The sequence below is a fragment of the Penicillium bovifimosum genome, assembly GCF_028826915.1.
Source record: "Penicillium bovifimosum strain IBT 22155 chromosome Unknown utg000002l_segment0_segment0, whole genome shotgun sequence".
Lineage (NCBI taxonomy): Eukaryota > Fungi > Ascomycota > Eurotiomycetes > Eurotiales > Aspergillaceae > Penicillium > Penicillium bovifimosum.
Window position 1 is genome coordinate 1,844,181 of NW_026622711.1, and position 21,483 is coordinate 1,865,663.

At 49.8% G+C, this 21,483-nt stretch overlaps 7 protein-coding genes across 7 annotated transcripts; 3 read left to right on the forward strand and 4 right to left on the reverse strand.

Moving 5' to 3' along the window:
• Nucleotides 1-1,171: 1,171 nt before the first annotated feature.
• N7515_001904 (cystathionine beta-synthase CYS4) lies at nt 1,172-2,915 on the reverse strand (the record flags this gene model as incomplete). Its single annotated transcript, XM_056662648.1, has 4 exons — nt 1,172-1,681; nt 1,819-2,495; nt 2,555-2,589; nt 2,656-2,915. The coding sequence occupies 4 exons, from the start codon at nt 2,913-2,915 to the stop codon at nt 1,172-1,174; spliced, it is 1,482 nt and encodes a 493-aa protein (XP_056524761.1).
• Nucleotides 2,916-4,307: 1,392 nt separating this feature from the next.
• N7515_001905 (hydrogen/calcium exchanger domain-containing protein) lies at nt 4,308-5,748 on the forward strand (the record flags this gene model as incomplete). The annotated part of the gene is made up of 2 exons (XM_056662649.1): nt 4,308-5,104; nt 5,157-5,748. The coding sequence occupies 2 exons, from the start codon at nt 4,308-4,310 to the stop codon at nt 5,746-5,748; spliced, it is 1,389 nt and encodes a 462-aa protein (XP_056524762.1).
• Nucleotides 5,749-5,902: 154 nt separating this feature from the next.
• On the reverse strand, nt 5,903-6,694 carry N7515_001906 (putative cyclin-dependent protein kinase complex component; the record flags this gene model as incomplete). The annotated part of the gene is made up of 1 exon (XM_056662650.1): nt 5,903-6,694. One exon carries the CDS (start codon nt 6,692-6,694, stop codon nt 5,903-5,905), a length of 792 nt encoding a protein of 263 aa, XP_056524763.1.
• Nucleotides 6,695-9,216: 2,522 nt separating this feature from the next.
• On the reverse strand, nt 9,217-10,909 carry N7515_001907 (uncharacterized protein; the record flags this gene model as incomplete). Its single annotated transcript, XM_056662651.1, has 4 exons — nt 9,217-9,825; nt 9,886-10,356; nt 10,410-10,689; nt 10,752-10,909. The coding sequence occupies 4 exons, from the start codon at nt 10,907-10,909 to the stop codon at nt 9,217-9,219; spliced, it is 1,518 nt and encodes a 505-aa protein (XP_056524764.1).
• Nucleotides 10,910-11,503: 594 nt separating this feature from the next.
• N7515_001908 (uncharacterized protein) lies at nt 11,504-12,079 on the forward strand (the record flags this gene model as incomplete). Its single annotated transcript, XM_056662652.1, has 1 exon — nt 11,504-12,079. One exon carries the CDS (start codon nt 11,504-11,506, stop codon nt 12,077-12,079), a length of 576 nt encoding a protein of 191 aa, XP_056524765.1.
• A 537-nt stretch (nt 12,080-12,616) lies between these two features.
• On the forward strand, nt 12,617-14,998 carry N7515_001909 (ankyrin repeat domain-containing DHHC palmitoyltransferase family protein; the record flags this gene model as incomplete). The annotated part of the gene is made up of 4 exons (XM_056662653.1): nt 12,617-12,886; nt 12,969-14,110; nt 14,161-14,273; nt 14,328-14,998. 4 exons carry the CDS (start codon nt 12,617-12,619, stop codon nt 14,996-14,998), a joined length of 2,196 nt encoding a protein of 731 aa, XP_056524766.1.
• Nucleotides 14,999-17,223: 2,225 nt separating this feature from the next.
• N7515_001910 (uncharacterized protein) lies at nt 17,224-18,773 on the reverse strand (the record flags this gene model as incomplete). The annotated part of the gene is made up of 2 exons (XM_056662654.1): nt 17,224-17,845; nt 17,914-18,773. The coding sequence occupies 2 exons, from the start codon at nt 18,771-18,773 to the stop codon at nt 17,224-17,226; spliced, it is 1,482 nt and encodes a 493-aa protein (XP_056524767.1).
• Nucleotides 18,774-21,483: the final 2,710 nt, after the last annotated feature.

Consider the following 21,483-nt stretch of genomic DNA (forward strand, 5'->3'; position numbering starts at 1 on the left):
ACGAGTTGACATAGATATGCTTGCTCGCTGGATCTTCGTCATTCAACAGCCGGCGACTAAGCTCTTTGGCAAAGAGGATGTTCCCCAGCTTTGACCGACCATACCGCCACACTCCATCGTAGAAGGCAGGCCATTTGACGTGTGAAGATGAGGATAGAAGTTCCAGATCGAGCTGTTGGCACAGTGAATGGAAAGACGAGCTGACCACGACAATGCGTACATCGCTGTTGTCTGGCGTCACCACACCGTTCTTCAAGAGAGGTAGGAGTAATGTGGCTAGGACCTGATGTCCGACGCAATTCGTTGCGAATACACGCTCAATGTTCTGGGGCGAGCGCTTATACTTGTCTGTAACGCCAATGCCTTTATTTGGAAACTTTGAATTAAGACTGGAGGATTCGCTAGGGACCGCGAAGAGAAAGCTCACCTGCGTTGCAAATCAGTATATGGATTTGGTCTGAGACTTGCTTGATCTTTTCAGCTGCAATCTTGACATCCTGAATATCTCCAAGATCACATTTGACAAACTCCATCCGAGTGTCTAGTTCCGGTGAGTTGCCTGTGAGATGTCTCCATTCCTCGAGAGCAGTGATGTATCTATCCTCACTCCTGGCAACGATGATCACTTTTTCTATGCCATGTAGCAGAAGCTGGGCAGTGATCTCTGCATTCGTTAGCACAACGCTCGGAATACTCGGAGAGGGCTGGGGAATCAGAGGCTCTCCTTGCCTTTTCCAATGCCTGCTTGGCCACCCTGCGGGAATTGGTCAAATACTCGTGATAGAATGAGAAGAGATAACTCACTGTCACTACAGCCACCCGTCCGTTTAATGCCGGCGTGTCTTGAAGGGAGAAATGTCGATGTGTAAATATTCCCGTCATCTTTGGATTTGTGAGAAGTTGCAAGATGGAAAAGTTCAGAGGCGCGTTACCTACTGGAATATATATCCGAGTCGACGTCATCGAAGTATTTGGAGATGTTTGTTCTCTATGCATTAATTATCTATCACATTTAACAGCTATTGCGCTGATCTAGGTCTTTCCCACGTGTTGAATCCCGAGCCTCTCCACAAGAGAAAACGCCTGTCCCACGATATCAATGTCCAGGAATGTTGAACCCCTATCCGACAAACAATGCCTCGCAATACATTTGGAAAAAGAAGAGAATGATTCATGCCTTCGTCTTGGATTGGTGAAGCATCCAAGTGAGCAGGTCCACCTTGGTAACGACAGCCAATGGCTTCATCGCACCATTTACGTCCTTCTCGGTGACGACTGCAGCACTGTTCCACTCGAAGAAGCGATTCAGGACACTGAGAGGGGTATCCATGGTGATTTCGATGAAGCCACGACTCCGGGTCCGAGGCTGGAGGGAATCGACGCCCTTGGACAGATCACGGGGATCGGTAACCACCTCGGAGATCTTGGAGAAGTCGAACATAACATCTGAAACGGGGCTCTGACCCGAGGCCCGGCCGTGTGTCAATCGGCTGAGAACGTTGCCCAGCGTAACGAGACCGACGAGCCTGCGCCCAGAGGGAGCGAGCACGGGGAGTTGATCGAAGCCTCTGTCGCGCATGACCTCAATAGCAGTTTCGCAGGGGGAATTGGCGGTCACCGTGGTAATCGGCTTCAAGCGCAGGGCGCTGACCTTGGCATTGGCCAGAGGGTCAGACACGGGCTGTTTGGGTTCAGTTGTCGATGTAACCGGGGGGAGGGTCGGAAGCAGATCATTGGCGGCAAGCCAGTCGTCATCGGCGAACTTGGGATCAGTTAGCTTGGGATGCAGTAGAGCGAAGGGCATTTGAATCATCTTACCTTGGAAAGGTAACTTCTGATGCTGTCGGGAAGTATGACAACGACAACATCGTCCTTAGAGAACTTTTGGGCCTCGTTGGCCTTGACCAGGGCTGCAACAGCACTGCCACTGCTACCGCCAACCAGTAGACCCTCTTCAGCAATTAGACGTCGGGAGTATTTGAAAGATTCCCTATCTTCGGTCTTGATCCATTGGTCCACGGCCTCTTGGTCCAACACCTCGGGGATGAAATCATACCCAATACCCTCAACCTTGTAAGGCTCATTGGCACGAGCTTCATTGAGGGAGGCAGGCAAAGCCAGAATCGACCCAAATGGATCGGCGGCGATCACTTTAATATCGGGGTTGTGCTTCCTGAGACCACGAGCAAGACCGGTGATGGTACCGCCAGTGCCAGCGCCAGCCACGATAGCCTTGATCTGGCCATTGGTCTGGGTCCAGATCTCCTCGGCAGTACCAAGCTCATGTGCCAATGGGTTATTTACATTCTCGTACTGGTCCAAGATGTGGGCATTGGGCAATTCCTTCTGGAGACGTCTGGCCACCCCGATGTGCGACTCGGGCGAGTCAAAAGCGGCCTCGTTGGGGGTACGAATGATAGTCGCATTCAAGGCCCGCAGAACTGCGACTTTCTCGGCGGACATCTTTTCCGGGAGCGTGATGATAGTTTTATAACCTGAGCAAAAAAGACAACATTAGAACCGGATAAGCAGAGACTGAACAGTATGAACATACCCTTGACAGCACCGACCAAGGCCAAACCGATACCACTGATGAATGACAGTTAGTATGTACTTCCACCTTTTAGGAAAGCTGGGACAAAGAAGAGAACCTACGTGTTGCCACTCGTGGGCTCAATGAGGGTATCACCAGGCTTGATGCGACCAGATCGCTCGGCTTCCTCGATCATGCGCAAGGCAATGCGATCCTTGACACTACCACCGGCATTGAAATATTCCAACTTGGCGTAGACGGTGGCATCGATTCCAAGGCTCTGTGGCAAACGATTCAATCGAACGAGGGGTGTGTTTCCGATCTGTTGAGTGATGGTATCTAAAGTGACCGGTGGAATACCGGGAGCAGTGATTGAAGCCATGATTAATGGTTTCAAGAGAAGATGCGTAAGTTGTTAAGTTGAAAATGCATACGGAGTACGCTTGGAAGATTTCGCCGGTTTTGCGCCCCGCCCGACGATAACCGCGGCCCGCATCTAGGCCAAGATCTACGAACTTGGCGTCTGATGTTTACAGTTTACACAGTACAACAATACTATATATCGGGACTTTACTCATATTAACTAGGCATTCCCCATAGATATGTTGGACGCTGTTGTACAGTTCTTGTAGCAAATATCTAAAAAGATTACATATTAGAGTCCGGATGTAATCTGAGAGAAAACGATTGGAGCACATCACATGCATACTTCTGGAAGCCGAGAAAAGGGATATCTTCAGCCGTTTTCGGGCTTGGTGGACTTCTCTGTCTACACAGTACAACCTTTTCTCATCTTCACCTACACAGTATAACTCAACAGGAAGTCAGTAGATATCTGCTGGTCTGACTCTTGACACTCGCTAACATTTGCTGATCTGAGGAAATAGGACGATCTATATCCACCCCCATCACTTAATTGGCCCGTCCACTCTCAAGCGCCATATTGACCAAGATGAAGCTAAGCTCTTCCAAGCTCCATGGCATTGGCCAGTCGCATTGATGTGCATACTCCAGTCAGGATATGCACACTTTATGGCCGACAGATTACGCTAGACACATCTTCGACAAAGCGAGGCTGTGGCTATGCAGAAAAGGGGCATTCCCGTCCCCACCAACGATTGGTGTTTCATCCCTGAGGGACAAAGCATCGAAGTACTCCCCCGTACTGGACGGACAGAACAGCGATCAAAGCCCAGCAAGAGATACAATTTTATGTGAGCCAGCACCATTCCTACGATTTCCTGTTTTATGGGGATCAAGGCGCGACGGGATGCAGACGACGATCTTCACGGGACAAGCATCATGAAAACACGAAGCATTGTGGCTGGAGGATGCCAAGACCTCCTGGCTCAGCAGATGCTCCATCCCCAATTCATTTGCGATTGAAAACTCGCCTGATTGGCTCTGTCAGGTGCCAACGCATCCCATGGCTGTTTTCTCTTTGCCTCCTTTTGTACGGAGTACACCGTAACGAGCTAGACATCATATGTACGGAGTACAACGTATAGTGTCTGCAGTCCCCCTGTTATTTTCGTCTTTCTGCTTTACCACAGGTCTTTCGAATTTGCGTTCTTGTTGATTTCTGCAGAGCGTTGGCGCCTTTTTTTTGCTTGCTCCCTTGTGACAAGCGTTTGTCGAACTTGCTCAAGCTTGATTTGAGTCTCACCGGTTTCTTCAAGGTCTGCGAACTGCGTACACAACGTGTGCTGGCCCCAATTCTCTGCCCAACCTTCTCTCCGATCGATTTGGTCTGCTTGTGGTGATCAGCCAAAAAATGGGCTCAGTCAGGTCGGCACATTCGCAGAACGCCGTTCGTCTCCGCAGCGGTGACCAGTCGAGGACGGTCCAGGAGAAGCCTTCGCAGAATTCGATCTTGCCTACAAACTCCACCTCGTCCAAGCGAGGATGGACTCTATTTCGGGTGGACACAGCCGGGGAAAGCGGTCGTACCGGCATACATCCATGGAATATGCTCAAGGTGTGCTTTAGGAGTGTTTGTACGCTGTCAATGGTTGTGAATATCCTCTGGCCATTTGTTCCCGCCGCAATTGTCGTCCACTTTGCGCGACCCGATCTTCATGTCTGGGTCTTCAGTCTCAATTACATTGCCATGGTGCCCTCGGCAAACTTGCTCGGCTTTGCAGGAGGAGAGCTAGCCCGGAAATTGCCAAAGATGTTAGGTATTTTGGTTGAAACCACCTTGGGCGCCGTGGTGGAGATCGTACTGTTTATGGTTTTGCTGTATAAACATGGCCGGACTGAACATGCGAACCTGATCCCTGTCATCCAAGCCGCTATCTTGGGTTCCATTTTGGCCAATCTTCTACTTTGCTTGGGCATGTGTTTCTTCGTGGGCGGCATCAAGCGTTCAGAGCAGACCTTCCACGAAGCCGTCAGTGAAGTTGGTACCGGGCTGCTGCTTGTCGCAGGCTTTGGTCTTTTGATTCCAAGCGCGTTCTACTCCGCGCTGCGCGGAAGCGTCAATCAAGAGTTCACCCTGGAGCAATTGGGTGAATATTCCTTGACGATTAGCCGTGCCACTGCGGTGATTCTCCTGGTAGCGTTCTTGATGTGAGTGACCTGGACCTTTTGCTAAAGCGCCCTCGCTAACCCCCGGCCTTAGATACATTTTCTTCAACCAGCACAGTCATAGCTCGATCTTCGACGATATCCTAGAGAAGGACGAACACCACGACGAAGACCGACACGAGGAAATTGCGAGGGCGAAGCTCACAATGTTAGAATGCCTCCTGGCCGTTACGGTTGCCCTGACTTGCGTTTGCTTGTCCGCCGTGTTTCTGGTCGAGGAGATCGAGCACATTGTGGAGCGCGGCGTTTCAGACAACTTCCTCGGGTTGATTCTTGTTCCTCTTGTGGAAAAAGCGGCCGAGCATCTCACCGCCATCGACGAAGCATGGGACAATCAGATCAATTTTGCGCTCTTCCACTGCTTGGCACCTTCGATCCAAACGGCGTTGTTGAACGCACCGCTCACTGTCATTGTTGGTTGGGGCATGGGCAAGGATATGAGCTTGAACTTTGAGATCTTCATGATTGTTCTCCTGGTGCTTTCCATTCTGGTTGTTGGGAACTTCTTGCGTGATGGCAAGTCTAATTACCTTGAAGGTGCTCTCTGCGTGTTGGTTTATATCATCGTGGCTGTTTGCACGTGGTATTATCCTCACGTGGAGGTGGCGTCGTCAAATCAATCCTGAATGTTCTGGTGTTCTGGTATAGCACATTGTATGGGAAGAGCTTCGAAGTTGAGGGAGAAAAGCCGATAAAATAATGGAAGAGCTACCTGAGACCTGCCATATCATAACCCTCCTGCTATATGAGACGGAATGGAACAAAAACGTATCTGACTCATTATTCCAAGGGAGACTTATAGCGCAACGCTTCATTCATCAACATCTGCGCATCGACACGTAGCTCAAAGTCGGCAAGGAAGCAAAAGCTGATCTCGAGTTTCGACAGTTCCTGTGTACTGACTCCACCAACCTTCGCAACCCTGCTATGCGGATAGCACAAGTCCTCCAGAGCCTTCGAAGCAACCCAAATACCAGCAAGTACAAGCCTGTGCATATTTTTCGGCAGTACCCTCAGGATATTCTCCACCAACGTCATCTTGGATATATACACGCTTGCTGCGAGATAGACCGCCGTAGACATGGGACAAAATCTATGTAGACGTAGTAGATACTCCATCAACGAGACCGGAGGTACTTTCTTCGACAAGAACTTCTTCGATAAGATAGCCATCTGGATTGCCTCCTCCGATGCCCTTGCCGGGTTGGCTGGTTCATCCGAATCCTTCACATGCAAGCCGACAGCTTTCACCTCGAGCTGACCTTCCGCACTAGGACTATCACAACCCCGAGGTGAAGCAGCATGCGCATGCAGCTCATCCGCGCCGACAGGCTTCTGGGCAAAGTAAGCGCCTAGCCGCTCGATATTCAGACAGAGCAACTGTAATGCAGTCTCGGGCGAAATGTCAAACACGGCGGGGGTTGGCGAATCAGGATCGTCTGCGGGCTGGTCGCAGAGGAGGTTTATCGGGGACGAGCTGAGTTTCAGCATCGTTGGTGCTGGATTTGTGTTTGTGGTGGAATTTGTGTCTTGGGGCATGGACATGGTCGCGGTTTGTGTCACGGCGGCCATGGTGCGTGAGAGGTGGAGTTCACTGCCACGCGCAATCGTGCGCAGGGTGGACAGTTGTGTGCGGAGGAGCACACCTGGACCTTGAGGTGAATGGTGACTCCTCGGCTGGAGTTCTCATTTTCCAATGAGTGGTGTCTTGCCTCTGTCGGGACTTGGGGTTGGGTTCTCTTGTGGCGGAGATCGGGCTCGGTCACGCGGTCTGACAGGTAGAGAGGGTATTGAAATTGGCATGTGCCTGGATACTGTTGGACGTCAAAGTAGAGTATTAGACTTGTAACTTGTAAGAGGGGTGTGATAGAGGGTAAGAGGTCTGGAACAGCCTGTATCTGCCTGATAATAGCTGCCCGTTTCAACTCACCGAAAACACGCAGAATCAAGGAATTAAGAAAGCAAGTTAAGCAATTTAAAGCGAGATCACCGAAATCAAGGTACCGCTCAGCAAAGGGCTGGGGTTCGCGGAGACTCGACTCAGCTCCCAGGGCAAGGGAGAGAAGAAAAGTTGCCACATTGTTGATTTCCAACTCCACTACAACACAAAGCTACTCAACTGAGATTCAATATCCAAACATCCATATACTCCTAAAATACTCGAAATATTCATACAAAAGAAAACTTCCCACCAAATCAAGTCTATGCTGATGATTATATACATCTCAATTGAAAAGTCATTCCTCTTATCGAATTCCATCCCGGAAGACGCGCCGAGCCGTGTTCGACATGGCAGAGAGCCCACTGTGAATGATCCTGGGCTCTCTCGTCTGGTAAGAAATATGGTCCGCTCGATAACTTCTAGTTCGCCCATATGGTCGCGAGGAAGCCTGGTTCGGGGCTCGGTACTCATAATCCACGGAGCTACCACCGTATCTAGCTGGTGGATATCCGCTAGATCGTCCTGAAGTGAAGTTATATCGACGTCTTTCTCTTTCCGGGATTCCAATTGGCGTGTCATCTTCATATCGGCCGCCTCGAGGACTCCGCTTCAATACATCAATTGGTCTGACCCTTATCCCCGAGTGAAGAGGGAAAACTTCCCTAATGGGAGAACTGGGTCGGCGTGTTCTGCTTCGGGACGGCGTTGGAGATTCAAAGCGAACACTTGAGGTGCTTCGGCTGCGTGGTTCGCGCAACTCATATACTGGGAACGACTCAGAAGACCGAGATGGGGACTGAGATCTTTGCCGATCTCGACCTCGAGATTGTGGCTCTCGAACTTCGATATGGGGGGTGGGTGACCGTGAACGAGAATCATAACGTGCCCTGGTATATCTTGCGGCCGTTTCCCACCGAGGTTCAACTACAGTGATACCAAACGGTGGCTTATAGGTTGACGGGTTGTACCGTGTACTGTATGTCTCGGGTCCTGACCTCTGTCTCCTCGAAGCACTTGAATCGAAGGATGAGTACAAGGGAGACCTCATCTCTGCGGGCTTAGATCCCTTTCGCACGTAATAGCTGTATGATGGCATTGGGTAGCTGTAGGAGTCGGAAGTAGGTGTGTCCTTGGAGTATGGGTTTCCCAGGTACGGAGTCCCTGTACGTCTGGGACGAAGGTCTTCCCTATAGATGCCACGGTGAAGCTTTTGCCTCGAGTCAGTCTTCTTCTCAACCCGTACTCGACATATCAAAGGCAAGGAGATGATAATAAGTATCTAAGACCAAACAATGCATTGGGACACAAAGACATACTCGAACAAGAGAGCTGTATAAAGAACCAAAAAAGAAACAAAGATGAAAGAACTTACATTGTCCCCAACTGCGAGGCGAAGCAACCGATGAAGAGACATGTGAATAGCGGTAGTCACTAGGTTGAAAGCAGCTGATTCCTTTCAGGAGACGAGGAGAATTGGTATAATTTTGGCTTGGAATGTTCGAAGCAGATTGACTGAGAAGGAATTGAACTGCGCGAGAAGGCTTATATGTATTCGACGATGGGGCCCATTGAACCGACACAGGCAACGAAGACCTTCCAAAATAACCTATATCATGGAGATATTATCGAAGTTATTGCTGTCTGATCTCGAAGAGCCATGGGGGCTTGTACAAGGTCTTGGTCACCGGAACATCGAGTCAGCAGCTCTGGAGAATATTCGCCTGTGTTCAAGCCCTCTATCACATCTACGATGCGCAGTTGGGGTTTCAAGTCCAAAATAGTTCATAGAATGATATGATAATTGTGTCCATTACCTGCGCATATCGCGGAGTTGTATTCCAGGTCAAGAGTTGTCGATATAGATTTAGTTCAACATCAAGAACCAAAAAGACATCTCTTTACCAATGCCCTACACACTTGTTGACATGACTGCCTAAAGTACATCCTGCGCAACAATATTCATTCCCGGTTGAAGAATGAGCCTCTCTCCATGTCAAATCAGCGATCAAAGAGCTTGGCGCTAAACAACCAACGGCGACTACAAGCCAATCATTTATATCGTCAACTGCGAGATACAAATCGTGCATGAGAACAATCTCAGATTCAGTGTCGAAATAAATGACGAGATGACAATGGCAAAGCTGAGCCACAATCATCTCCACCGCTGAATGAATTTATCCCGATGGCTATCGCGGCGATGGAGAACATCCAAGTTGAGCTTTTGGACCCCATTCTGGAGCCCCAACAGTTCATTCTCGAGGCCTGAGAGCGCTTTTGCCTCTGAAGGGTCGCGCAATGAAGTTTCATAATGAGAGTTGGCGTGCAATGAAGAATCAAGAAGTTGGGATGCGTGGTCCAACGGTGCTAAATAAGTCACCAGGGGAGCGTCTACCGATCTATTGAGGTGGCGCAGTGTTTCGGATGTGTGATATCTCTTTTCATAAAGATCATTGACCCCTTCATTATCGCGCGGGTGCAAAATGGATTCTGGTGGAATACCAACACGCCGTAAAAGCCGTTCGAGTGCTGGTTGGGCCAGAGGCGCAGTGGGCGTCCGGGTGGCAGCAAGGAGATCGGGCTGTAGCGACCGTCGACGCAGGGATTCTCGACGAGATGTGGGCTGTGTGACAAGTTCAGTGCCGGCTTCAACTTGATATAACGCGGCTAATTGCTCCAACAGTTCAGAAGATGACTCCCGGACCTCGAGTTGCTTTACAAGATCTTGCTTCGACAATGTCATTTCGATCAATATGTCGAGCGCCTGAGGTGAGTTAGTTTATCGCCCATCATTCGCTACAACTGTGCGGGCCGAGTCTCATACCTGTTCTAGTTTTTCTTGTGATGCCACTCGAAGCTGGCTATGCTCGTTCTGGAGTTCACGAAGGATGGGCTCGAGGAACTGCTGTCGGATTGACATCTCCGCTAAAATCTCAATCTCTGGATACAGAGATTCGAGTTCTTCCTCGAGTGCCATACTTGTGGCCTCGTCTATAGCGTCGGATCTTGAGCCGCCTGTCTGGATTGTTTCCAAATATAGCCGATCAAGACGGCAGTGTATCTCCTCCGCCGCGTAGTCCGAAAGCATCGCACTAAGATGGCTGGTGCGCTTCACCGTGGATGCATCGTTGCCGCGATATTTGATACTGGCCATGAGCGTTTCCAGACCCGCGAGGGCCTTGTCGTCCTGCTTCAACCGAGCCGACAGAGAGGCGAGGATCCTCTTGCCCTCCGCGCCCGAATTGTCTGTCGCATTTCTAAAGTCGGCCTCCAGCTCCTCGGCGAGTTCGATTGCCTATAGAACCAGAATCAGCGACACGTGACGGGTCGTTGTGACAGACCTCCTACCGCCATTGTGGTGCTTTGCCTGTCCGCTTCATGTTTCTTTCGCAGGCGAGCAACATCCCGACCCTGCTGCTGTTCCACGTTGTTTTCCAGGCTGAGGTGTTTATTTAGACTTGCGCATTGGAACTTCAATCTCTCGGTCTGTTTTTGAATTGTCGCCGTCGAGGCTTCGAGGGACTCGATCGCATTGCGGAGATCGTCTTCAAGGATAGGTCGTGTCGCGCCAAGGTCAGGGTTGCGGAGAATAGGTTGTAGGATGCCGGAGTGGTTGATTTTGGAGTATCTGTCCGCTTGATCAGTTCGGTTCTGGAGAGCTATCGCCAATTGAGCAATGTGTATGCATACAGATCGAGCTCCTCCTTGGATAGCAAAGTGTCGGGGTGGAGGTATTTCGACGCCCATGCCGCATTCCGAGGATCGTCTAATGTCGACTCAATCACATCCTTGGCGGGAAGACCTCGGTCCTTAAGAACTGACTTGACCCTGTCGGTTAAGGCGTTCATTGTTTTTGTGAGGAGGCGATGCGGAGACGGTAAACGAAGAGCTTCTGGGGGTGGAGCTCCGAATCCTAGCCTGAGCCCGGTTCCTTTCATGAATGTATTGTGACAACACGCCTTTCAGAATTATTCTTCCAAGGTTGTGGAATTAGAAATTTAGAAAATGTTCGTCAGGATAATTCTGATAATTGTGAGTCTCTTGTTTGGCCTAATTACATATAGCAACGACAAATCCGAGGGGAATGAAGAAATAGACTGTCAAGACTGAGGCTTGGTGTGCTTCACATCCCGAATGCGCCAGGAAGCAAGCCAAGGTAGGTTGGAATAGTCTGAAAGAACCATTTGTATGCCAGCGTTCTAAAGATATTCCTATTGTGTAAGTGTTTACGAAGGCCCATTATGCTTCTCTTTTGTTATCCACAAAGACGAGTGTACAAGGTTGTTCTCTTCGACCGACAAAGGTTGAGTACTCAAAGGCTTTCTCCCAGGACCTCGACATATAAGTATGGACTCGAGCCGATCTTGTTCAGGTAAATATTTCACACATCCACGCTTGGAACTTGAACTCGGTAAGAACACCCTCTATACTTCGTGTACACCATGACCACCACAGGAGATACATCAACCATGGATGTCGCGCGCAAAGCCTTCGCTAACAGACGGGATAGCTTTGTTGTATATATCCAGGAACTGTCGACGGGGGACCCCTTGGGTCAAGATGTCGGTGCAATCCAGTACCAGCTGCGACGTATAGCCCACTCGCTTTCAACGTGGACCGACTATCAAGGTGATCCCAATCAGGCCCCTTGCCCTTGCTTTGCTGACCGGTGCGCCAAGCTCGCAGAAGTTGTCATAGAAGTCGCTGATCGGGTCACTATACAGGACGAGCAGATCCCGGTCATGACCATGAAAATGTTCAATATGCTGGCTATTCAACTGGGACGACTAACATTAGACGGTCATCGTGAGGAGGACGTGTACGCGCTGGGATTCGATCGCATGGCAAGAGAAGAAGACCGTAGGTGGGAGATCAAATCCCAGGGACCTGATGACGGTAGAGCTGCGCTCCTCTTCGGTCTGTGGACTCGTTTGAATCGGATCGCGGAGCCCGATCCCAGTTGCACCTGTGACCTCGGAGTGTCTGCATGCTCGGGCCAAAGCTTGATTGGATGCTAGTTAATCGATGTTTAGGTCAATATTTCGTAATGTTAGTTCAATGAATGTCAGGTTAAAATGAGTTTATATTGAGAAGTGATGTAGATCGACGGTGATCAGCAGGGGAGAAGAGGAAGTCGGAAATGTGGCTGCCTGTGGTCTGTGGCTGAATAAGCTAGCTGAAGGAGGTGAGTTAGCAGCGTAGGGTTGTTTTTTCTATTCTACTACGAACACTTCAGTCTTCGTGTCTTCTATTCCTTTCCTTTTGTTGTGATACTTCGAAGTATTCATCTCTCAAGTACAGAGAGAGACGTGTCGCTCAGTTAGCGTCTCCGCAATTCCAAAAAGTCCCTTACGCTTCGACCCTTCGAGACCCTTCAACATCTCACTTCATCTCACTTCTTCAATACCCTCGGAACTGCTAAACTCATATCTCCTCAAATCTGTGGATGCGCCGGCGACGGATGCGCGATGTCCGCTTAGATTCCCGTCTTAAACAATACACTCCCCGAATCGAGTCTCCTTTCTACCCCGAGTCTCCAGACATCAACAACAGACATGTCTGCCAAAACCTCCCCCGAATCCACAGGTCTTAGCTTAGACCAAACACCCGGTTCGACCCCTTCAAATGGCAACGGGACTCCCGCTCCTCCAACCGACATGGAGATGAAGAGCTTGCGAACTGGTCCACCCAAAGGGTCAATCCCCTTAGGAGAGGATGTGATGCAGTTGGCTCGGATGGGAGAGATTGGTGTCATGCAAAATTTGTTTACGGCCAAAAAGTTCACTGCAAACTACCGCGACGAGGAGGGGATTACACCGTTGCATGTTCGTTACTCAAGGCCTCTTGCGTAACCCAACGCCAGGGAATAACAGAGAAATCTTTACTGACCGCATTCTCTCTTTCTAGTGGGCGGCGATCAATAACCAATACGCAATGTGCAAATTCCTAATCGACTCTGGAGCCGATGTCAACGCCAAGGGAGGAGAGTCGGTGGCAACACCAGCCATGTGGGCCGCCCAGCGGTGTCATTACTATATTGTGAATCTTTTGCTACAGAATGGAGCGGATCCTCTCTTGACCGACGTTCAGGGATATAACATTCTACATCTTGCGACCATCGATGGCAACGCTTTCCTGGTCGTTCTGCTTCTACACCAAGAGATCCCCGTGGATGTCATGGATCAACAAGGGCATACTGGGTTGATGTGGGCTGCATACAAGGGATATCCTGCATGTGTAGATCTGTTTTTGCGATGGGGCGCCAACGCGAACGCTGTGGACGAAGGTGGCTTGACGCCCCTTCATTGGGCGCTCGTTAAAGGCTCCATGCCCTGTGTGCTGAAGTTGCTCGAATACGGCGCCGACCGCTTCGCGAAGACTCGCGATGGAAAATCACCCGCGACTGTGGCGCAGGAAATGAACACCCTGCGGGTCTGGTACCGCTCCCTCAATGAGCGCGGCTATGAACCTGATGGCACCCAGAAGGTGGTTCCTCTAGGCCTCTCAAGCTTTGTGCGCAGCAAGAGCATCATGGCCAAGTTCTTCTTCCTTTGGCCCTTTTTGACCATCCTGGTTGCCATCTGGATGCTCAGCAACCTGGCGGTCTTCGTTGCTGTACCCCTCGTGTTAGTGGCTGTCTTCGGGATGCAGTACGTTGCACAGCAACTTGCGAACAAGGGACCCTCAGAATACCGTATTTTGCATAAAACACCGTATCTGGCTGGTGTCTTTGCTGGCACGTTATTCTGGGTCGGAATCCGTTATGCTTTCAAGGTGCTGCCAGCAACGTACTCATCCTCCCCGATCTTAAACATCTTATTTGCTGTCTTCTTCTGCTCGACTACTTATTTCTACACCTTTGCCATGGTTCAAGACCCGGGTTATGTTCCAAAACTGAACAGCAGGAACCAACAGAGGGAGGTTGTTAAGGAGTTGTTTGAGCAGTGGAAGTTCGACGAAGAGAATTTCTGCATTCCCTGCATGGCCAGGAAGCCACTCCGAAGCAAGCACTGTCGACGCTGTGGGCGTTGCGTTGCGAAGCATGATCAGTATGTGTTTCAGAACTTTTCTATTAACCCGATCACTGATTTTCGAACAGCCATTGCCCGTGGATCGACAACTGTGTGGGATCGAACAATCTCCGTCACTTTGTTCTTTATATTGTCTCCCTCGAAGTCGGCATCATTCTGTTCGTACAGTTGACTGTTGCTTGTGAGTACTCGGGGAGGAACATAGTGTCTTGAAGGGTCAACTAACATGATACAGACATCACTTCCCTACCCGCCCCTAATAACGCTACGTGCAATGTCATCAATGACACCTTATGTGACTATGCCTCACGCGATCCCTTCACCTTGGTTCTTAATGTGTGGATTACTCTCCAGCTGGTCTGGGTCACCATGCTGTGTGCCGTCCAGCTTGTCCAGATCTCCCGCAACCAGACCACCTACGAAAACATGCGGGGTCACCACATTGACCGGTCCTATCCGAGTTCCCAAGCTTTTGCATCGGCCATGACCGCCGGAACCACATCAATGGAAGCTGCTGGTCTTTCGGCCTCTGGACAAGGGCCGAACCCGGCTCTCCGCGGTCCTCCTCCCCCTCGACGCAAGCACGGCTGCCTCCAACAGTGGTCTTCTCTTCTCGGCGTCGATGCCTTTTGGACGACGGCAAAGGACGGTCTCCGGGACGGACCCCAGGCGGCTCGACCCCGTAACCCTTTCTCCCGCGGCATTGTCACCAACTGCCGCGACTTCTGGTGCGACCCGGCTCCGCTCTTTGGCAAGCGCCAGACTGGGTCGGCGATGCTTGACGGCCAAGTGATCAACTATCACGAGATGTATGAAACTCCGATGCGCATGCGCACCAGCAACCAGTCTGGTGAGGGTCCAGGTTACCGTAGCGTTGCTGGCGAGGATCCTGAACACATGGTCTGAGAGACCTAAGCTATTTACATACCTTTGTTTTCCATTCCGGATTTTGCATTGATATCCTTATACTCTGTGTTTTATTATGCAAATCAGCGTGGTGTTGCATCATTGAGGCACGTGGCACGACCGAATGTCTGCATTTAGAAAGGGTCCTGTACAGTTGACGCTCTATGTTAATGATTTCTTTTACTACTAAACTTTGTGATGTCTGGACTAGTCAATTGACTGGCCGCAGTTCTGGTCAATTTGTCTCAGAGCGACTCTAACTTTCCCATTAAGATTAGCACCAAGGTCCCTCAATCTCGACCACCCCCACCTTCCATCAGATAAGATGGTCAATCTTCCCTTGGATCTGGCCCTGCCGCTAACAGGCACCCATAAGCGCACTGTATTAACAGCCGAGTACCGGACCTTCCACCGGTGTTTCTGGAAAGATACCTACGAAGGGTATCCCTGGCCGATTGGTGCGTCCATTTGGAGCTGTGTCACTTAGGATACATGTAGATACATACCCCTGTATTGCGTTTCAATACGAGGGTACCTGCGTGGGAGCTCTCGAGGTGCATACACCAGCGCAATGTATGTGGCAAGGTACCTTCATCGAGACCTTGCCAAGCGCAGCGGCTCCGGCGGGTGCGTTAGCTGTTACAGTTGTGCAGGGCTGCAGCCTGCCCAAGGTGCAGAATGAACCGCTGCCGTGAATCCAGTGTGGCCTCACGATCGTGGTCTCTTTTTTTTCCAATGTAGCGGTCAGTAACTAGCGACATGTGGCTTTTGGCTGACTGCATCGGCGATGGTGTTCTATTAGGACGGCAAAGTTCCGAAGCCGACCCATCTAACGGCTTTTGAATGTCGAATGATACAGTCTGAAACACGTCCGAATCAGCCACACGAGCTCCATTTTGAAAGCTACCTCGGTATGGGGTTGACGGTGTAGCACAACCATGGCAGTTTCCTCTCTAGGATGAGACATCCGATATCGCCGACTAAAACAGGAAAGTCAATGGGCTCCTGTCCAGCGATGTCAAATCGGAGAAGATCTAATCTCTCGGCCACGTGTACGGAGTACCGGGTGAGTTTATGGGTCTATGGGGCTGCCATTTGAGTTGAAAAATACAGTTCTCGGTATGATTTCAGATTGCATGATGGATGAGATTGAGGCTTATTTAGTTCAGAGAAGACGCAGGTTCTACAGCACATACCTAAAATCTTAGATGAACAGGCTCTTTCTGAAGTAAAGACAAGGAAGCAGACGGTACGGCCATTACAATGCGGATATCACCTAGGCTCTCGTGCATCTCGCTACTTAATGGGTCACTTCTCCGGAGAATTTAGGGTAGAATAGGAAAGTCTATAACGTAGTATATAAGAATTGACAAGCCAAGCTTAACCAATTCAGAGTCGAGAGTCCAGACAATGCAGGTAATTTAAACAGTAAGAAAAAAGCAAAAAAAAAGAGAACCAAAACCAGCCAAGTCCCGAGTCCTCATCTGATTAGATAAAAACTTTCAAGTTATCTGATCCATGCAGGACCCACTTGAGATTATCTGATTTGATGGGATTAAATGCATCTATCCCCTACATTATTCAAAGACTGCAGTGCTCAACCGAGAGGGAATAGTAAAAACATATACAAAGATGTGAATCGGTGCATATTGTTCATCTGACATACCTGCTGTCAGCCAAGTTAGGATCGACACAGGCAATTCCACCATGACGGAGTTCGCGCGATTTTTGATCAAAAACTTGCCCCGCAGTGCCAAAAGCCACACACGGGATCGATTTCCAAGGTTGGTCTGTTGAGACAGTTTTATTAGTCGATATTTTCTAAGCCGTGCACTTCCGAAGAGACGGGATTCGCCGAATTTACTTCATCGGTGGAACTCAATTACCTCGGTGTACGGGGATAATCACGAGTACCTGAAGATCGGCTGAGTGGTGAGGGTGTGGTGAGGCCGACCGGCTATGTTGTATTGTAGGCGAAAAAAAAAATATTGGCACAACAGATTATTGACGCAAAAAGTCAGGAAAAAGGAAGCAGGAAAAATTCAATCTAACTAAACAGGGGATGTCTAAATGTTCACCCAGAACAGCGATCGCAGCGAGGGGGAATCACGGAGAAGAGCTGTCTCGCCGGACATGATTTTTTTGAAAAGACCCATCTCGGCCTACCGCCCAGTAAAGCCCGAGAGGAATCACGAAATGAGGAACACATTTCAAAGGTTGGTCTCTCACAGCATAGCGCGCACCCGGGTGTCCTGCACCAAAGGAGCGCCAGCCAATTGATCCGCAAACACGGAGCTGACAATCTCGCCACCTCGGACGGCAAGCACCGAGAGCAGGGAATCACTCAAACCGTGGGTCTTCTCGTTGCAGCCCTGCAGCCAGATACCGGCCTGGTCACTGACCTTGGCAGCATCAAGCGAAACGCGGTAATCACGCCCGGGGTTCCAGCCCGTGGCGCCGACGGGCCGCAAGCCGCGCACACTCTGGAGCAAATCCTCGTGCGCATCTCGCTGGTAACCCGTTGCGACCATGAGGGCGTCCACATCCAGCACCTCCTTGTGTTCACTCTGGTTATTGACCGACTTGACGTGGATACGCATCCGCTTCGATGCGTTGTGGTGCTCGATCCGTGCGACCTTGGTCTCCGCGAGAATGCGCTGTTGCCACTGCGTCTCGTCCGGGTTCTCGACCCGCTGCATGTACATGTCGTTATAGATGGCCTCAATGAGCTCCAGACGGACCACGCCGTAGTTGGTGGCTCTGTCGGTAGCGATACGCTTCTGACGCTCTTCGGCGCTCAGACCGTAGAACTTGTCTATGCGCTCTGGGTTGAAAATTTCGTTCACACTAGAAAACAGACAAAAACAAGTCAGCTATGTCGTTATCCACTTGGAGTTGTGTCGGTGTAGACGTACAAGGGAGAGTCATCACTGGGACGTAGAGCCGTATCGCGCAGGATGAGTGTGGTCCGCGAGTTGGGGTAACGGCGGTGCAAATCATGGTAAATCTCAGCGGCACTCTGGCCACTGCCAACAACGGCAATGTTGTAAGGAGCCAAATCATCGTTCAACAATTGAGGCAATTGAGTGCAGTACTTGGAGGAGTGCAGAATGCGGGGGTCCTGGGGGAATCCAGGAGGCATCTTCGCCTTTCCACCGAGAGCAATCACGACCTTGCGGGAGTTGCGCGACGAGAGCTCGCCAGTACCGGTATTCCGTGAGACAACCGTGAAGAACTCGACGACACCACGGGCATTGGTGGGACCGGGAATGACCTCGATAACCTCCTCGCCGTAATTGACGACCTTCTCAAAGCGCATGGCGCACCAGCGCATGTAATCCTCAAACTCCATGCGGGCAGGCAGGAAAGTGCCCAAGTTGGTAAAGTGAACCAGACGTTTTTTGTGGTGCAGGTAGTTGAGGAAAGTGAAGCTGCTGCGGGGTTCGCGGAGAGTCGCAAGGTCCTTCATGAAAGAGATCTGCATGCGCGAGCCCGGAACCAGCATACCAGAGTGCCAGGCGAATTGGCTCTGCTTCTCCAGGAAGCAGACCTTAGGCTTGAAGTCGGGGTTCTTCAGGGTGTTGAGAGCGGGGTCCATCGCATCGTTCAAGGCAATGCCAATAGCGAGCGAGGCCGGACCAAATCCGACACAAAGCAAATCATGCATCTCATCGGAGCCAGCTGGTCGCAATACCGACCGACCTGACTGGGGTTGGGTGTGTGGCACCATATCGTTGAGGAAGGAGAGCTCCGATTTGCGGGTAATGGGTTCCATTCCGCGCAATAAGACCAGTCAAGGTTTGGAAAGGTGTGAGAGAGAAGTAGAATTATGTACGAGATAGGGGAAAGATGAAGGAACGAAGAGCTTCAAGGGGAGCTTTCAAGCTTTTTACTTTTTTCCGAATCTCTCCCAAAAAAAGAGCGCGTCGGAGAAAATAAAGCGGGCTTTACGTCGTACATGCTCACGCAATGTCGGCCCACTTTCATATTTCCTGTCGGATCGCAAAAGGATCCGGAGCGGATCAGATAAGTTGAGCGACCTGACCAAGTGGGTACACGACGGTCCCCTCGAAAGGTCTCGCTTGAACTGCCAAGGGTTCGGCGTCGCATTTTCCCTGGTTCAGGCCGAATCAGGCGCTTTCGGGATCTCAAATTTTATCAATCAGTAACTTTCACTCCACATAAAGCTTGTAATTTACTCTTTTCTAATCTCTATTTGGCAGAGATCCCGATTTACTGTATTGGTTCTATGTACTTAGTAGGTACATGACTACAAACAATGGCTATGTTGTCCCTAATATCTTATCTACATAATAGGCATTGTTATACTCCACTATGCAGGAAGACACAAATAGAAAAAAAGAACAAAGGGAAGGTTTCATGCGTCATGCACCTCACCCGAGCAGTTGTTTGTAATACCTGAGGGTAATTTCCCGGAAAAGACCTTACGGCCGATGTCGGGAAATATTGGGTAATATAGGGTCTGAAAGATCGAGGTAATTATCTCGTATTTTAGAAGAGCACACGTTTCTTGGCAGATGCGTTGGACTCGTTTAATAAAGTGGGGGTTGGTCTGCCAGCTACGGAGCTAGGAAAGTTCCTCCAGAGAATGAATGGCTCGTGACTGTAACTTGCTTGTTTGGATGGATGTTTATGGTTTAAAGTAGGAAGAAGAATGAGATTGTGCTTGCTTAGAGGCTGTTTGGTATTCGTGATATGCAGTTTCCATCATAGAATAAACGAGTCTACGAGATATTGGAAGCTTTTGAATATATGAATCTACTGTTCAAATATCTGAATATTCAAACAGACCTATGAATGATTCTAATACAGGTACAATACAGGCTACGTCATTAATAACCGGAGTTCTTTACCCCCACTTGCGCGCCCGGCATGGCAGCGACTGTTCAACCGACAAGAAAAGACCTCACATGATGGGAATATGGCTCAGCGGTTCTCCCATTCCATAACGCCGCTGCTTGGCTTTGGCCAGAAGAAGTTGCACTTTCCCGGGCCGTGTTTGGTATAGTAGTCTGCTAATACACAGTACTGTGTAGTATAGGTTCATGCAGTCAGGGGGCATTTCTTGGCGGCTAAACTCGAGAGTCCGCCCTATCTCCGGACAACCCATTGCCGTGTAGTGTCGTTGACTGGTCCATGACTCGACGTATCACACCTTCATGGAAATCAACGGCCTGCTGGAGACAACAGGGGGTCTTGTCATGCGCCTGTCGTACATGGTAGAGGATTGGACCACCGGAGAATACTAATCCTATATATATGCCTTGGTCATGGACTGTCTTGGGAAGATAGCCTCATATGTTCTAGTTACTGAGAAATCCATCCACATAACCTTGCTTCTGAATATACAGGGTTGGCAGGTCGAGTATACCGACCCCCTGCAGCAGCCGATCTTGTTCCTAGTGGCTAATGGCTATGTCAAATACCTCCAGGGGAGCACGGCTTCCGACTTATTGGAATTCTCCAACCATGGCCGAGGATTTTGAGTGAGATGAAGACCACAGACCAGAGCCATACCTGGCGTAATAAGGTCCTAGGCCTGAAATACGAGACCTCTATTAAAGGAAACGTCGAGGTTGAAAATGACTCGGTATCTACGGACGGTTCGGTTCGGTAAATACTTCGGCGATCTGCTCAGCTCGATCTTCGCATCATAGTCAATAGGAATGCGCTAGTAGACTTCAAATGTGTATAGTCTACTTTCTTCGGTGTGTCTAATGTGATCTTGAAGAATGACAGATCGTTAGGGAGCTCAAGGTACCGTAGATTCACGAGCATTTCCTAGAAGATAAGCTACGATGAGAACCAGCCAACCTGAGCCAAGGAGCGACGAATGATACCTCCGTTGTAACTGACTAGTATATACTACATTCCCTATTGTGTATACCAATTTCATGCGAGCGGGACGCCAAGCTTTATAAAGTGGGTTGACTTACAGGGGCTAGTCCAGATTAGGTATAGAAACGCTTTTGAAACACACAACCAGTGAGCTCCGAAGTTCGAGGTGAAAAGACCACAAGCATCCCTTGCAAAAGCCACGCACAAGCGTGGCCTTCCAAGGTTTTCACCATCAGCCCGTAACTAACCACTCCGTATTAAAAATGTTAGGCAGCCTCTAGTTACTCCGTACATGTACCTAATATAAACCAGGATCCATCTATAATTTACTAATTGTAATAAAGTCACCTGGCAATGACATTTACACCGGGAAAGGAACCTCGCAGACAGCTTTCAACTTTCTCATCCACTCTCTCTCATACTTGATTTACTGCGCTTAGCTCGTTGGAGATCGTTCAACTCCCAACTTCCCTGGAGTGTGCCCCTCCCACTTTGCTGGCTTGAGTAAGAAAAGCCCCCCTATTCTAAACCCTGTATGTGGGCCCTCTTTGATTTGGCGCGTTTGCCTGCATAAGATCCTCTGAACCGATCAGCCACTCACGTTGCATCTAATTGGACCGAATAAG